This window comes from Dromaius novaehollandiae, chromosome 19 (genome assembly GCF_036370855.1).
Source record: "Dromaius novaehollandiae isolate bDroNov1 chromosome 19, bDroNov1.hap1, whole genome shotgun sequence".
Classification (NCBI taxonomy): Eukaryota; Metazoa; Chordata; class Aves; order Casuariiformes; family Dromaiidae; genus Dromaius; species Dromaius novaehollandiae.
In genome coordinates, this window is record NC_088116.1 from 11867949 (window position 1) to 11886190 (window position 18242).

At 44.6% G+C, this 18242-nt stretch overlaps 1 protein-coding gene across 1 annotated transcript in view; it reads left to right on the top strand.

Moving 5' to 3' along the window:
• Positions 1-18242, top strand: part of GALNT17 (polypeptide N-acetylgalactosaminyltransferase 17) — a 210516-nt gene that overhangs the window by 121944 nt on the left and 70330 nt on the right. The window contains exon 6 of the mRNA XM_026107255.2: positions 13271-13388. Within this exon, the coding sequence (XP_025963040.1) occupies positions 13271-13388 (118 nt within the window). The remainder of the gene's footprint in view (positions 1-13270; positions 13389-18242) is intronic.

The window sequence follows — 18242 nt, forward strand, 5'->3', positions numbered from 1 at the left end:
ATGTCAATGTGAAGGGGAAAACTGGCCCATTTTCTCCACGTCCTTTGCTCCCTGAGGATGCCAACTTCTGATGAGCTTCCGCAGCATTTGGAGTTAAGTGCGCAAGCGAGATCCTGGCTCTTCATCAGGTCCAATGCTTCGTTGGCTGATTCTGGTTTTACACATGGCTAAGCCCATTCTTTCCAACCCGCACAGTCGCCTAATTATCAGAAGCCAGAGAGTGCAAGCTTGCTGATAACGTACATTAGCTGCTTACATGAGCAAGCCATAATTCAAGCTTTTATTTATTTATTTTAAATGTTGAAGGTGAACTCTTGCCACCAGGGAGCTGCTGAGAGTTTTGCCACAAGCTTCAAGAGGGCCATGAACTCAACTTCTGCATTTAAAAAATCAATATAGATATTTAAGATGCTTGAAACTGGCTTTGAATGGGTTCATGGTGAGCGTGCCCCATCCCACCAGAAAAAATCAGGTGACAGATTGACGTGCTCAGGCTTCATATGGCTCGCTCATCAGGCGTGTAAGCTGTGACTTGAAGTCGGATCATCTGCTGCTTTAACAACCTCATTGCTTGCGCCGTGGTCAGTGTTGCTTCACGCCACCGCCGGGCTCTTCCCAGAGAGCTCTTGTGTCCAAAGAAGCGGTTCCCAGATGTGGGCATCTATGGGATGATGCACAGAGGCTTAAAATTTTCATAGGTCTTTTGGTATCATGAGTGCACCTGGGATGAGATGTGAATTCTACTTTTGAAGCCTCTGGTTCAAAGTTGGTTGACCCTTAAAAAGAACAGGCCATTTGGTTAAATGTCTTTGTAAATCTTTGGGACATCGTTTGATTTGTGATTAGGTAGATCCGTCTTATTCCAGATGGAGGTGAATCCAAACGTCTGAACTTCCTTACCTGGCAGTCTTCTTCATGGAGCTTACTTTTATGTTTTGATACACTTCTCCCCATATTTATTTTTCCTGTCTGCTTCGCTCAGTGTTTAAAATAAAAAAAGCTCCCAATCCTGAGAAACAAGAATGGCATTTGCTATTAAATGCTGGAGGCAGAAAATGTATCTGCTATGTTTCTCAGGAACTGTGCTTCTGCGCTCTGAATGTGTGAAGGGTAAGATAAACCTGAGCACTGCCCTCCCTACGAATGGGCTCATACCAAGTTGTTGTCAAAATAAATGCATTACTCAGCTCCTTCGAGGTGCTTACGGGGTTATTGCATTGCACTCTCATTTACCCTCAGAGTGAAACTGCTCCGTCTGTCAATAACCATCACTTACATTCCTATTCTTAGCAACAGCCTAATAGCGGACGTAAATACGTTGGTCTAAATCCTGTCCTCGGGTATGTCCGTGAAATTCCCAATAACTTTAGCCTGCTGAATCTATAGCTTCAACCTCTGTTACAGCAATTTATCTGAAAGCAACCCGGGGTTACATAAAGCTAATTAATAATGAAGGGCTGGATGCAGTGCAAGTTTCTGACGGTGCTTTGCATTTGGTATGGATTTGTTTAGGAAGTGTGCTGAATGTTTTAAGGAAACTAAGACTGGTTCCTGACTTATGGCTGTACTGTAGGTTTGCAAATGGCTGCGCAAAATACCTCTGCATGGAAGAGAGGTGGTTTTGACGGCATGCAGAAACGTAGCTTTGCATAACGATGCCATTTATCTTCCACTGCTCTTTTATTTGCACAACTTCTTTGGGACTATGAAAGCTGACAGACTTGTTCTCTGTTCCTAACTGTCAAGGGAATTACTTTTTATTTCCACTGCGTGACAGCCCACTGAGAGCGGTTTTGTTGGTGTGTTTGTCCCCAGATGCGTTGCTTTGGCTTGCAACATCTTTGCTCTAGGTAGAGATTCGTGGCAAGAGAGGTCCCTCTCTCGACTTCTGGACCTTGGCTTGAGTGTTCAGAGTGAAAAATAAAACTTCTGTTTCCGTCATGAACAGGGAAGGGCTGTTCTGGAGTGAGGCTCACCTGCTGGGTCCTAAGAGCTCATCTTCATATTATCACATTTTTTAAGTCTGTTTAACTATAAAATGCAGTTTCTTTCATTTTGGTTGGAGGGGTCTGCACAGGTGCATATAAATGCAGACACATTCTTCATGTGCTGGATGGGGTGATGGCACAACCTTCTCCAGCTGTGTTTTTAGAAAGAAAGTAGCTGTGGTGTTTGTGTTCAGGTCATTCCCACTGGTGGCTACCTGTTCCTCCCGCCTCCCTGCATCCCTCCCACCTCCCATGAAGAGGGACCCCGAAACCCCTGTGTCTAGCAGGGTGCCACAGTCCGGGTGTGAACAGCAGCTGCACGCCGAGCACCCAGGGAATGCACTTGGAGATGCTGATTTCCATGTTGAACGTAGGCTGGGACATAAAATTCTGCCTAAATCCCATTTTGGGTACCAAGATCCAGATCTGACCTGAGTGAAGGAGCAGAAAATCGAACTCTGATCCTTAAACTCCTGGTAAGCGCTTCAACCCAGGGCCCAGCTTGTTGCCAAGTTCAGTTCGTCTGCAAGTTGTGCGAGGCAAAGATGAAAAATGTGTTTATCTGTGGTTTTTACGCTAGGTGGAGAGGAATAACATGACCAAAAGTCATTCCCTTTGACGTCCTTGAGGAAAAATATATTCACGTTAGAAAAAGAAAAGTAAATAACACGTTCCTGTTAAGTGCCTGTTAGTTATACATATTACATCTAAAAGTAATTATCATTCAATTAGCAGTCTAGCAATAATGTAAGGCGATGAAGTTGCAGTTGCATTGCATTCATTACCAATAGCAAGTGAATGGATGTATTCCTGACAAAATCATCCCAAGAGGGGCATTTTGGACTGGCCCTTCGGCTAGAGCAAGGCAGCACAGCCGCCGGTGGCTATAGGGCTGCAGTGAGATGAATGGCAGGTGGTCTGGGCTGGTACCAAAATTTGCCTGTTTGTCCATTGCAGATTTGCCATAATTGATGCTTACTTTTTCCGTGATGAATTAGATGGTCCCATTTGAAAACGGGTGGGATTGAGATTAGATTTGGATGGGATGAGTATGAGCGCTCGCTGCAAATGGGCTTCCCTCTCAGGTATTTTTAAGTATAAACCTTTGCTCTTTTTTTTCCTTTCCCTTCTCTTGCACCCAACTTTTGTTATATTAAATCAAGGTGAGACGCGCCAAAAGATCATTTATAATGGAGCATTGGAGGAAATGCAACACAAGAAATCTTTCCGTTTTACAGAGCTGGGCGTGCACACCTTTCCCAGCTGCCAGCTGTCCTAGTGCCTCTGGGGTTTTTGGAGCAATCCAAATGCAAATCCTTACATCCAGCGCTATCTAAAAATGGTGTATTCTTGAGGACCTGGAAACCAGTTTGGCAGTGTTTGCTGATCAGGTCCTTGTATTAAATCCCAGGACCTGGGAGTCCTGCTGAAGGCCCCTCCTGCTCTGTTTTGACCTGCCTCGCGAGGTGAATTTTGGTCATTGCCAATTATCTGAAGTGATGCTTTTTCCTCATTTTTTAAACTCCCTGAGGTTGCCCTGGGGAGTTTTCTATCTCTAATGTGGAATAAATGGGCCTAACTCACATACACGAACGCTGTCCTTTTGATGAAAAGCTTGCGTGAGGTTTCAGTCCCCTGAATCAGCCCTTCAGGAGGACACTTCTTGCAGGGAAGAGGTGACCGACGGTCGCCGCTCGTCGACAGCAGTAGCAGGCTGTGACCTTCTGTCGATGAACCTTTAAAGGTGTGTGCTCGCATCCTGTTACGGAGCGCTTGGCACATAGCAGCTTTCGTGTGTACGGCACATTGATACAGTGCCTGTGTGTGGAAAGGACGGTGATTTACTCTCACCTCCCGACTTGGATTAAAATTTGAAGGTGCTTTGTTTTGCTAGCAGTTTATCTTGGGTTAATTAACAGGTTTTAACTAACAAGCTGTGAGAAAACCTCTATTTTCCTAGTGCAGACAAGGCTTTGTGCCTCAGCTCCTAGGCTGAATGGCAAGGTCTACTTTGGCTGGATGCTTTTTTGCGCAAGTAAAACTTGAGAACGATTTCCAGATCTGTTTTGAGTGCAAGATCTTTAGGGGACCAGACATATAGGAAAAGTAAAAACAGGTTAACTAAATACTGTGCCTTTCCAACATTTTATCCATGCTGGTTGGTGCTCCCTTTTGAACTCTGTCCTGCTGTGCAATTTTCCAGACAGGGAAAGTATTTTTCTTGCTTTTTTTCTTTTTCTTTTTTTTTTTTTTTAACATATTTCTTAGTGGCTTCCAATATGAGCTGCTGTATGTATTAAAATGATGTTCTCTCTATCTCAGCCTCCAACTCCGAGACTTCTGTGTGACCTCTCCTATATGACTGTCCCTAATAAACTGCTATTTGTGAGTTTTGTGTTATTTCTCCCAATTCTGCCTTTGCGAAAAAGTGGGAGGCTGTTAAGGGTCAAAATCGCCCTGGCATACTGATGTTTTCAAACGTGCAGTCGTGCTGTGATGGCTTGTGGGAAGGAGCATCTTTCCCGCTGGCTCCAGGACGGGCTCCTGGCACCAAGAGGAGAAGACTGGGTTTCCCCTTCCCTGTCTCTCTGTGTGCTAGCTCCAGGAGTAGCTCTGGAACTGCTATTAAATTAGCTAAAATGAAGAACCACCTTTAAAGTTTATCTCAAGGGAGACTCCTGTAATTGCAACAATTTCCTCAAAGCCATTCCTGAATAGAGACCGAGTCCCGTTTGGAGGCTAATTATCAAATTAACCTTCTGCAAGGTGATTTTTTTCAGTGCACGTCTGCTTCCGCCTGTACTCCGAGTTACCATTTTTAGACTTGCAACCATGCGCTTCAAATGCTGCATTTCAGCGCTGCTCTGCCATACAAACGGGGAGTGCAGGACTGAGACCATTGGAGTTAGTGTCTTGCCCAGTGAATGTGTCTGCGGTTGGAGGCGTAGTGGAGGACAGCTCCAAATGTTCAGGTGACTATTAATGATGACATGTATTATTCTTAATCATAAAATAACCAACCCATGTTGGTTACAGTATCTGATTCAGGGTCCCCCATGCTGCGTGGAGACACCCTAAGTTAGTTTGGGAGAGCTGGTGCACTTGCATGATATGACATGGTGCTGTGCAGCAGTGGTAGCCTTCATCTCTCTCAACCCTCCAAGTCCCAGGTGGGGCAGTGGTCATGGGATGCTGAGTGCTCATGGGCCAAAGCACCTCTTGGACCTGCAGGGGTGTTCGTGTATATGAATTCTTCTGACTCTGAGCAGGTTTGACTCCCATCTTATGGTTGTAGGCCTGGAAGGGTTTTTTGAGGTTGGAGCTGTGCTGCCGGCATCCCTACAAGACCACTGTGGGAAGTGGTAGGGTGGTTTAATCCATTCAATCCATATGGCATGTGGCCTAAGTATCTTTCTGAGTGGCTGCTGGAACGTGGAAAGCATAGGGGCACACAGGCTAAAGCTCTCCCTGGACCTCTCCACCCTGGCATACCATGCTAGTGTGCAAGCCTCTGCCCCTCTCAGAATAAGGAGTAATACTTTCTAAAGAATAAAGGGCCCTTAATCAAGTTCTGTAATGCTTTGAGGCACAGTGAGGTAGGTGTTTCTCCTCCTTCCCCAAATGCACGTGGCAGAGGTTGGGAATGCAAGGAGCGGGGTGCTTTAGGTGGGCTTCAGCTTCAGCATTAGCCTTCATCTCTGCAAAAAGAAAGGCCAGATCCAAAGAGCGGGGGATCTTTGAAGGGATTCACTATCACGTGTGGCCATCCCATCTCCCCAGATCTGGGGTGCAGTTTTGGGCTGTCGTTGGTGCTGGTAGCAGGGTTGGGTGTGTTTGCATGGGTGAGGAGCCCAGATCAGCGAGTAGCCAGCTTTGTCTGAGGTCCTTTAGTCGAAGGCAATGGAAGGAGCATGAATTACCCTCACCCAGCTGCTACCATGGACCCTGCCAAGCAGGGACCCGTAATGCAAGGAGCTCTCGTTTGCTGCTGAGGCACCTGCCTTAGTTGGGGGGATGCAACAACTCCTGTCTTTAGCCAGGAGGGATGGCTTATGGCTCCCGAGAAGGGCAGAAGAAAAAGCTAGAGAGGCTCGGAAGTACTGTACCTAGTGAGTGCCCTAGCACAGAGCCATGCTTGGAGAGAGATTGCTGCAAGCAGGATGCAAAACCTTCAGTCTAAAGCTTCCTGAGCTCTGGGCAGGATAGATTAGGTCATCTTCACTCTCACAAAACCTGTCACTTATTAGCCAAAGCCACTCACAGGCAGAGCTTAATGGCAAAATCCAGCAAACAGGCTGATGGGACTCAGAGCAGAGCTCTGCATTTGTGTTGGGTTGTTAATAGCCCTTTGCTTGCAGACTGGGCTATGCTCCCCTACTTAAAAACAGGGAGGAGAGAGAAATCTAGGAGGCCAATGGGAAATGCTGTTGAGATGGGGGGAACTGAGTAAAAACTGAGGCCTGAAAAGTGTTTACATCTGTGTTTTGTTTTGTTTTGTTTTGTTTTTTAATAAGAAGTAAGAGTAGTATAAGTGAAAAAAGTTGAGGGTCTCATAATGCATATCATAAATGTGATCTGCATTTGACGCTGTTGTTCAGGTGCAGTTCTCCCATGCTGCACCATCTCCTATGTCAAGACGCTGCTTGTTGAAATTAGGAATCACCGGTGGGCAAAAGTGGCAGAAAATGCTCCCACAAAGCTACCAAGCTTTTGAAGGAGAGGAACCAAACCTCTGCTGAGGTTTGCTGTCCAAGCAGCACTGACCTCAGCCGGGTTTTACAGCAGGAGCTTTATTAATTCAGCTGACAAAATACTTAGAGCTGGGGGGTGTCACCCTGCGCGTGAGCACTTTGATAGCCTGGAATAGCAAGACTGTCTATGCTGACAGGGCCTTGCTAGAAGGGCCTGAGAAAATGTTAGCACACAGGTAGGCTGCTCGGGCATCCTGTGATTTCAAATGCTGGGACAACCAAATTTTTGCAACACAAAGAAGGGAAATGTTTTTAGGCAGTGACCTTGGCAGCAGTTCTTATCCCGGAGGGGACATTTTACACTTGAGCTGAACTCCTGAAGCTTGCGAGTGGAGTAGGAATCTGCTTTAGACTTGCCCGCTGTATCTTGACACACGGTGGGCACGATAAGGCCATGCAGACGGCTTTCATTGCTCCTGACGGCCTCAAGCAAGGCTAGGAATGGCCCGTTTGGTGTGCAACTCCGTGGGTATAAGGTTATTAACTACCCTGGCTTGTCTCACCGTGGATGACTTAAATTTGGGGGTCTGGCATATGTAACGTTATTGGTAGTTAATTCAGCATCTTGGGTCCAGAAGTCGCTGAAGTGATTTATACAGGCTCGTTCTCGAGAGCGATGAGGTATTATACTCATTTGACAGATGAGGAAACAGAGGTACAAAGACGTTAAATGCTTTGCCTGAGGTCCCGGAGCGAGTCAGTTCTTGATGTGGAAATAGGAACAGACATACAACAGCGACAAAGTCAAGCATGTTGCTAGCAAGGTCACATACACAGGTAGAAATAATAGATATTTGCAAAAATACATGGTTTGCCAGGCTGCTGTGTCATTAAAAGTTTAAGTCTCACTAATCTCCAGCAAATGCAGAAGAGGCATTCAATCTAGCATCTCTTTTGTGCGACATCTCTTTATTTTTAATTTGTTTCACGGCTCCTGTTGTACTTAGCGACGGCGGGGAAATAAACCCATTTGGCACAGACAATTAAACACGGTCGCTGGGGCAAGGAAGCTGGAATTATTCAAGGAACAGCTATTGCAGATGCCATCCAGGGGATAATATCAAGTAAGGTACGCGGCCGTGGGCTAAAATGCCTTTCCCCCTCTGCGCGTTTTATTGCGTTCGCAGGAAAGAAATCCAACTTTTATCTGCCCAAGCCATTAGGTGGGCAGCGAAGGGGAGCTGCGAGGGTGTCTCCTGTCTGACTGTGGCTCTGCATGTGGATGCCCCTCTGCGGGAGGCAGAAACAATATGATTTCTCCTTCAGTGGTGCAATCCTGTGGCATTAGTTTTGGGACTGTTGTGATGAGCATCTCGCCCTCACCCTTGCGTGCTCTTCTTCGGTGGCCTCCCACAGCTGCCCTGGCATTGAAACTCTCTCCCATCACCGAAAAATTTGTGAAGTAAGGATCAGTTTTGAATTAAGCCAGTATGGGCTCCGTATCACGTGTCCAGGGCACATGTATCCTGCGCGCTTGCTTTTGGGACGACGTGGGAGAGGGGTCGCGGGGCTGAGCGTAAGGGTGGCCGGAGCGGAGCAGGGGTTGCGCAGAGCTGGGACGGATGCAGGTGGCCCCTCGCTGGGACACGCAGGGCAGGGCAGGGGTGGTGTCGAGCCCTTGGTTGGTTCTGCCTGGCCCAGCCGGGCTCGGTTTCCCGTGTCGAAAGGCTCATCTTGTTCTGGCGTGATCTGCCTGCGCTCTCCGAAGGCGCTTGCTTGGGAAAGTGGTGCATCTTGGCATTTGACCCCTCTGCGGTGGCCCTCGCCGGGCAGGGGAGCCCCTGCACCCCGGGGTGCTGGGCTCGTTTGCAGCAAGGCGAAGCACTTTTCGCTTTGTGGTAGGTAGAGAAGAGGCACTGAATAACCATCAGCCACCCCAGGTTTAACCTGCTTACGACCAGAAGGGTTGTTCTTTAATGCCACGTGTTGCATTCAATTCCCACGTTGCTGCTGTAAACCTGTACGTTACACAACCCGTTCTTTATTTACAGAACGGTCGTTATACCACAAATAAAGCACAGAGCCGTATGACACTGGCAAGGCATTTAGGTTTGCAAATGAGATCCTGAATTTCATCTGGGGCCAAAAGAAAATTAAGCGCTTTATCATAAACGATCTGTGCATCTCTCCTGAGCGGCCAGAACAGCCCGTATGTAGCGTGCAAAGCAGGCCAGGAGGGCTCCCGAGCGTGGAGTACCGCTAGCCGCTGCCGGCAGGGCTGGTAAATACGCCAGCTTTTTGACTGAAAGCAAGTGGAAACCTGGCCCAAGACTGCCCTGTAAAAATAAAGACGGTGTTCTCCTTAACCCTGGTATAGTAAGAAAAAGAATTGATACGTCGCCATTTGAAGTCATGTTCTTAACATAACCAAATTTGATAATTTACCTGAAATGATGAGTCTGTATAGGCACATGTATGCGTATCGTGAGTCTGATTTTAGCTCTCATAAGCCCAATGTGATCCCTGGGTGCTGAGCGGAGGATCTAGTTGTAAATGCGGTGCAAGCTTGGACGTGAGAGCTGAGTTTATACTTACCCGCGTGGTCTGGCTCTGTGTCTCGGTCGCTAAGTTTAGGCTGAAAAGCTCATAAAGAGATACACGTGTATATGAGTCTCTGGGTGGTTCCTGCTGATACACTGGTTCCAGTCGGTGACTTCCAGCTGCAATCCAGAGGTGCAGACAGGCAGCAAAAGGAGGAAAATAGTGCATGGTTTTGACAGACCTGACATCTCAAACCAGAAAATCAAATGTTGGAGTTTGATGCGTTAAATTAGGAATGGCAGGTTTGGAAGAGGGACAAATAACATCTGTGTAGATAGCTAAAAGATCATTGCAGATAAACGGTGATGCCACTGAAGCTGTGGCATTGGGCTGCTGAAAGTAGAGCTGCTCCATGATTGAAGTATATTAAGAGCAGCAGCACTTTAATGGAAACTGGGCACCCCAGCAATTCTTAAAATATATTCTCAGGCTTCCTGCTCTCAGCGGTATGACCACTAATTATTTTTTTAATATCTTTTTTTCTACATATTTTATAACTTGTGCTTTAGTGTAAAATTGGAAGCCAAGTCCAATTGTGCAGGAAAATTAATTTCCTCGAATTGAAGAGGCAATCTGCTTGAGACTTTTTAATCATTTGGTGGTAACTGTGCGCTAAAGAAAGGAAGACCGTTAAAGTAACTTAATGGATGAGGATAAACGTTCTTCCCTGAGTCGTCTTCATCTTTATTTAGAGATTCATACTGAGGATATTTCGTAAAAGCTGCACTTTTTGACCTTTTGTCACTTATTGTATGGAGGAGCCAAGTGAAATAATGACAAGGAACTAACAAGCTGTGGAATTTGGGGTGCAAAACAATTAATTCTGCTAAACATCTCTGTGCATCCTTTGCGCCCAGTTCTGCTTTTCCTTTCTCATTAAAGAAAAAAATAGCTCTCGGGACGAAGGCAAACATGCTTTGCTGAGCTGCATGACGTTTAAAAACCAATTGTGTTAATGCTTTTAATTAAGGGGCAGGGCAGCAAGAGGCTTGATCAGCTCTTTGTCTCCAGGCCGTTATTTCATTGTGGATGGGCTATCTGTTATTGTAAACGTCCACCTCTTCGAAGGATTTCTGAAAAAAATGAAGTGGCGTTTTGGTGTAAGTTGCTGAGCGCCACGTGAGCCCCCATTTATTTAATACGGAGCCGTTGTTACAAAGAAGAATGTGGCACTTGATTTGTATTGCTCGCGGGACCTCCGTTCCGCTCGGGAACGCCGCTTTGCATGCGTAGCGGTGTTGTTGGCTGAAAGCAGAATGTGCTGCAAAATAAAGAGGAGGAGAACGTGAAGGTGAAGTTGCAAAATCCCCATCAGGCTGTTTCCACGAGAATTTTGGAAAGGCTCAGTGAATCGGTGGTGTATAAAGAGAACGTGCTGCAAAATAACGAAGAAAGATGCTCTGTCGGATGGTGGTCTGGGGGAGAAGCGGCCACCTTGGGGAGCTGCTTTGTTTTTTTGAAGAGTTGAGCTTTAAGAAGCCACTAATAGCATGGCCAGCTGCTGGAACCAGCAGCCTCTTGCTGGATCCAGTTTCCAAGGACTGATATTGGAGAAAATCCTAAAGAAATCAGCCCTGTTGAACGACTCGCTCCAGAATGAGCAAAGCAAGCTATCTTCATGCGTTGCAAGGGTGTTAATGCCAGCACAAAGGTTATATTTTTATTGTAAAATCTCTCTGTGGTGAGTCTTAGGAGTGAGAACGTGGAGAACTTGTTCCTTGCTGAGGTCGGGCTCCCGTGGGGTGCCGGCCCTGGGCCTGGCGCAGGTGCTGAGGGGCTCCTAGGTCAGCAGCCTCGGCTTCTCCGGGGGCAAGTTGCTGGTGATCCAACTTGTTTGGCCCAAAATGCAATTGAAGCTTGCACCTGGAATATTTTCTGGCTTTAGCTGTTCCTGAGTGCCTTTAGCAGATGTGCAAATTTTGGATGGAGAAGCCCAAGGTTGCTGTTCTCCCACATGTCTGTTTCCCCATGGATAAGATGAACCAGGCTTTTCATCTTCCATGTAAAAACAAAGCAACTTATCCTTTTATTTAACTCCACGCGATAATCTATGATAATGGAGCTATTAGTTTTGGCATCCTTAACATGGTTGTCATTTCAGAAAGAATTGTTTCTGCTAATGGCAGTTAACTTGCTACAAATAAAGCAATAGAATTGAAATCTTAAGTACTAGAGTGGCAGCAAATCATGAAACATTATAACGCTTGTTGGAACGAAGGCCGAGCTGGCTGTCAGGGAAAAAAATCTGTTGAAGAAAAAATTCTGATGGATTCTAATTCCAACTAATTTAATATGGCAGCAGCATTCAGCTGCTCTAAGAGTCTATTAAAAGTATTAAAATGTCTATAAATAATAATACTTAAGTGGATAGAACTCTTCATGCAAGGAACTCAAGTGTTTCTTGAAGATTAATTTGGTCTCCTGTCGTCGGAGCCAAGTTGCAAGGCTGTTGCTGTGGGTTGTCTCGCTTGAACGCCGCAGCTGCTCGGCGTGAGTCGGGGTCCCCTAGGTGTTCCTCGGGGAGATACGGGTGCTTTACGCCACATCCAACTTGCGCAGGCTCACAGCGGAGCTTGCTCGAGAAGCCATGTTGGCTGGGTCTAAGACCACGTCTAAAATGTGGTGTCCTGGATCCCGTTGCCCTGTTTCTACCTCGATACCAAATTCCATCTGGAGAACTTGTGTTTCTGGGGAAATGGAGGGAGGTTTCTGGGTATATGGGCTAGGATACACATTAAGCCCTGAAAGCCTTGAGCTGCAGAGGTGAGGGCTGTCCCATCACGCAAGCTGGAACTTCTCCCTGCTCAGACCAACATCACTTCACTTGGTCAGTGTGACAAAAGGGGTCCAAGAAGAGCAGCCTATGGATTAGATGTAAAATGCATATGGTTTCTTCCCTGCTGATCCCTGTAAGTGGATCCCTGTTTTTTCTTTACCCTTTACAACATATATCCCAATGAAAGTAGGTTGAAGGCAAGAATGGTTTTTATCCTTCTCTTTTACTACAGAAAATATCGTGGTGGCTAAACTTCCCACATACTGTAGCCACAATAGATTAGTATGTCCCAAAGCAGCATGAGCATAATGATACAGCTTTGTCAAGCGCCATGCTCGGTGGCACAGAGTGGCTTTGTGGAGAGGGTTGCAAGTGTTTAACCACTTAAAAAAAAGAAAAAGAAGAGAGAGTTCTCAGTTTGTGTGAATCAGAACAGCGTCCTTGGCTGCGGAGGTCCAGTCTAGCCTTCTCAAGCAATGGATTTGGTTGTTTCATGGTAACAAGGGAGGGTCAGTGCGTGTGAGTAAGTTAGTAAACACAACCATCTACTACATTCTTGGAATTGCACATTTATCATTAATTAACCCTTGACATGGTATTTTTGCTCAGTCTTTCTGCTATTTTTGTGATGTTGGTGTTGGTAGCTCTCTTCTGTTGTTTTCCCTGACCAGGTGCTTTGTGCTTGGCTGCTCTTCCAGAGGTGGAGATGAATAGGGCTGTTCGCTGGAGGGCAAGAGGTCCCGTGGGATAGTTTATCACACACTAACCCCGAAGCAACATGGATATTGGTGCAACCGGGCAAATAACACAGCAGATGTTTCTAGGCTAAAGCTAGAAGAAAGTAATAGAAGGGAAAAATGATTACTATACTTCGTTTGCATGTGGGGAATGGAAGCACAAAGAAATTGTGGCCATAGACACACCAAGATGTTTGTGACAGCGCCAGGAACTGCAAGTTTTTCAATACTTTAATCTGAGGAACATTCTTTTTCTGGTTTATGCACAGTGTAACGAACAAGAATTTTGGAGAACTTCACTGCAGTAGTAAAATGATGTCTCTGAGCCTTCAGAGCTCAGTCATTGCTGTCAAGTATAACCGGATAACTGGTGGCAGGAAGCGCGTGGAGCCAGCAGGAGTTTTGCAGAAATAAGCCTTTGGTCCATTAAAAATTGGAGCATGACAATAATTGCGCCCTTCTTTTCTCTTTGTACAGGACGCCAGCGATGATCGGTTGCTCGTTTGTGGTGCACAGGAAGTTCTTTGGAGAGATAGGTCTTCTTGATCCTGGGATGGACGTGTATGGAGGAGAGAACATAGAGCTGGGTATCAAGGTTTGTGATGCATCTGCAAGGAAAATTGCTCCTTAGGGTATTTAAGAAACCCAAAGCCATGCTTTAATAAGTTAACATAATTATTAGAATGCTTCATGAGAATGGAGGATTGATTTGTTTTATAACGTTTTAATTACAGCTTAGTGGGAGAAGTGACTTGTTTTTAGGGGTGAATGCCCTTTTTTCTTTCTTGGATGCTTCTCTATCTGACCTGATGCAAAGAGCTACTGAGATCAAATGGCATGCCAACATAAAACTGGTCAAATTGTGACACTAGTTACTGTAAGTCGTAGGTATCTTAAATTTCAGGAAAAAAAATATGCTATTTCTCTCATGTGAACACCCTCAGGGAGGCTGGTGGGACTCTTGTGAATACCTCAAGAAGACATGAAGCCTGAAAATCTTTTACAGGCATTTAGCAGCTGCAAATAAAATACGTTCATAAGCAGGCAAAACCTACTTTGATAAGTGAAACGTTAATAGCCACGTTTTCAGTGCTGCCTCAGTAAATCCACACAGACCTGCCTAGCTATAGAATTTGCTGTGACAACATCACTCAATTACTATATGTGATATTAGATGTGGCTTAGTGATTCAAGTGTTTACATACGGTGAAGTGATTCATAGAAATGAAGTCAATGTTCGGAAGCAACACGGGATGCTCAAGTCAATGGAGATTCTCCCAGGCATGTTTTAGAATAAAGCACTTGCATGTTAACAAGCTGATAGGGAGAGACTTGAGACTTTTAACTGGAAAATTGAATTGACTGTGCCGTTGTAAAAATGAAAAATCAGTGTTTAGTTCATAGATTTACCAGAGGATATTTGCTTTGCTGGCAAATCAAAAGAAACTTAAAAAATCCATTGTTGTTGGCTACAGGGAATGATAATCTCATTTAAACAAGGGAATAGAAATTAAAGGCTTTAAATATGCCACATAGCTCTTCTCCATATGAAGTAATTATTGCACATCATCCTGCAGCCGGCTTCCTGGGCCTGGAGAGATCTGACTCCAAACTAAGCTTCTCTTGTGAATATCCAAATTTGTTTGTTTATAGGGTTTTTTTTTTAAGGTTATCATTGTAGAACTATTCTTCTCACAATTAATAATTCAGCCCATCTGTTAGGTTTTTGGGGGATTTCATGGAAGATTGGCTTCTTAACTAAAAAAATAAGATGGATGTCTCAGGGACAAATGATGAGCCGATGTCCTGTTCTTTTTCATGAGCTGCAATTTTTGGAAAGACTAGCTAATAAACATCATCTTGGAAAAAAAATCCCTCTCGTTCCCCAGCAGGGCTCTCAGACTTGCCTTTCCAATCCATGTGTTCCCCTGCTGTTCACGCACTCATATGCTCTATGTTCTGGCCAACGTTTTAAAATTATTTTTGGTTTGGATAGCCAAAATATTTAGGAAATCCACCCTGCATGACTGCTTAGAAAGCCAATTTTTTCAAAGATTCGTGAGCACCATGCTCTAAAAATCAGTCTCAGGGCAGGTGTCCATTGGGGCAACCAAGACCTCAGGCTAAATCAGTCCCATCCAATATATCCCGGTCTTTGTGTTTGGATGCCAGGTAACTAATAGAAAATTCACGCAAGTAATGTAGCTGACTCCATTCCTTCAGCGACGTCAAAAATTACGCCTGCTCTTGCCAGATATTTGAGCTCCCCTTTGTGGAAAGATTTCCGTTGTAAATAGTTTATACGAGGCTCACCATAGGATGTGTAAGGAAGCAGTCATTATGGATTTCAGGTCTCGGATAGATGTATCTGTTTCTGATAATCCTGATCTACAAACAGTCTGTTATAGCTGGGGTCTATAACAGGCGTATCCCGCTGTCAGGAATGTAAGACTTTTTAATAATCTTTTAAAGATTCAATCTTAATATAAAATACTGAGGCTTTGTGGGTCTTTTTTTTTTTCCCCTCCTCCTTTTGGCTGTTTAATAACTGGCTGTAGTCAGCGCAGTATTTCTGTGGTTCCTTGTTGACCGTTTCAGTGAGTCTTGGATGAAAAATATACAAAAGGTATTTATTTTCCTTTTGATGACGATGCAAATTCTGTCTTGTTTCTGAGAATCTTGTGGCGTTTTTTAAGTGTAATATTCTTGTATTAGCAAAAACACTCAAAGAACAAAAATGAGATAGTAGACTCACTGAGGCTATGAGGAGATAGATAAATTAGTGTTTCAAGCAAAACCACAAGCTAACTATATGATGCTAAAATCAAATGGAGGTAATCTGAAAAACAAACTGAAATAAATAATTGAGGGGCGTGTGCTATCCTAATGCTGAAAGGTCAAGGTACAAGCATCTGGTTTTATTGATACGTTTGCGCATATTTATGTATTGTGTGAATATATGGTGAAACATAAGGGCTGTTGCTTGCTTTCTTGAATTCCCGATTTCAGTTCGCTAAATGAGAGCATTTCTGCGTGAGTCACTTAAAAAATAATAAAAACTGGTTGCTCGTATTCCCAAAGTTAGCTCTAGGGTTGCTGCTACCCCTTATGGGCTAGGAAACATCCTCAGCTTGCTCAAAAAAATAATAATAAAGCCATTAAGCCTTTTGCTGCCCCAGGCAAATTCTTGTTCTGCTTGCGGGGTAACTTTGGCCCTGACAAAGAGGAACATGTTGTTCTCTGTATTGCTGTGGGTTTTTTTGTTTTTTTGTTTAATGTCACGCCAGAGGATCTCCAGAAGGTTGTGCTTATTCCCTCTTCTTGTCCCTGATGTCCACTGCTTCGCTTCCTGAGGCGGAATGAAGTCTAATTCCCATTTTCTCAGCAGTGAGCACAGAAGCGTTCGCTAAGCGAGGGAGTTGAGGCTAATATTTCAACTGAGAGGTTTTCAGCAGATTTTTTTTAAGTGTGCTGTGCAATCAAATGACAATAGCGCTGGGTCTTTGCTACTGAGTTGACAGCCACAGGGGCCAAGCATTTGATCGTCCTTCTTTCCGCAGCAGGCTGTCAAAAATCTCATCCCTCCGCTGAAAGACAACAGCCCAGCCATTAATTAGGCAAAGCTGACGAAGCTGCTGTAGCTGGGGTATACGGCAACCACATCTGTTAGTGTTTTTGCAGTGGCATTGGCTTTTAATTCTGTGAACCTTTTAATTTCACTCTGGCAAGGACCTGGTGTGTGCAATGTGGTCTCCCAATTATGGTGAAGGAAGGTTTAACTTGTATTCTCTGGTATATGAAGCGTGAGTAGCTTTCACGCAGTATTGCTAAGGAATATAAACACGTGCGTCTCTTGGAAACGTTGCTGCAGCCCTGATGGCTTATTTGTCGTCAGTCTTGTCATTAAAATGCAGAAGACAAGTATTGTCCCCACCGCCTTTGGGCTCCCATCACCCCCCAGGGAGCGTGTGGACGTTGGGGACCACCACCACCTAACCCAGGGGACGTTCTCCAGCCCCAGCTCCCGCTGTTGCTCTCCTAGAAATGATATCTTTGGTCTCTCTTATTTTTTTTCTTTATTTTTTGTTTTTGGAGAGGGAGGGAAAGGGGGTAACTGATTTTTATGAACCCAGTGCCCAGTTCCTATGGCTTGAAGTGTGCTGACACTGCTCTGGGTCCCACCAACTTTGCTTCTGCGCTTTGACGCAGAAGCTCGCCTTGTGACCTCTACTCCAGTCATTGAAAATTTCTATTTTATTTTAAGGAAAACTATTTGCGGATGTGCCTTTTGGTGAGCGTTTGGCTGGTGAGAAGTCTGTTTGCTTGTGCTGTGTGTCTCACTTTTTATCTGGATGGAGGGTTTCATGGATTTTCACGGTTAGTCACAGGCATTTACTAAGACGTTCCATAAAATCGTGCGGTGTCTACTTGAATAAAGATACAAAGGGCTATTCCGTGGCTGTTGCCATGATTTCAAAGTCTGGGATAGGTTGTTTTCAGAATATTTTGTGCTGCTGTCATGCATCGCTAATTAAACTCATTTGAGCTGTCTTTTAGAGATTAATTTAATCAATAAGGATATTATTACTCCTTTGATGGTATCATTTGTACGAATTGTCACTTGAAGAAAGCAATTAACTGAGAATCCTTATTAGCTGATCCATCCCACACCTTATTTGTGTAGTAAGAATTGATCATCAAATTCATTAAGAAAAGCACAATTCAGGGATCCCTTTGAGGTTTAATGACTGACTTGAGCTGTGTTTCACTATGAATGTTAAATTGTCTGAAGTTTGAGTTGGGTCTTCTAAAACTCTTTTCGGGGGAAAAGGACAGCGTGTCCTGTTGTATTCCCAGATTACGTTTTCCAGATTTGTCACTGAGTTTTAACAGGCCAATTTTAGCCTTGCGCCATCAAGCCAGCAGTTGCATGCCCAGAGCGGGCAGAGTTGCATCCCTGCGGGTAGCTATAAGGGTAGAGGAGCTGGAGCTTTGAAAAGCTGCTTTATACCAGCAAATGGGTTCAATGAGGGTGTTGAACATGTTATTGTCAGTGGAAAATTTTTAATAATCAGGCTCTTACCCTGCTTATGCACGTTAGTAACCTTGCTATGCTGGCATTGATCCTCTCGCAGAGGTACCGTGCCTCTGTACCCTTTAGTCTTTCAGAAACCTTTAAAATAGATAAAATAGCATTTTAGTGGTACAGATCTCTTGTGTGCGTTTCATCCATGAAGAAGCCTGGTTTTGTTTATATGAGCACGATTATTCATGTGCTGCAACGTTGAGAGGGTCAGGACCTCAGACACAAAAAAAGGAAAAAACCATTGAATAGGTGTATTTAGATTCCACAAAGGAGCTCGTCTCTCTCTGTATTCAGAAAATCAAATCTTTCACTTTTCCCTCATACATTTTCCATAGAATTACGGTTATATTCTTTTTGTTAGGA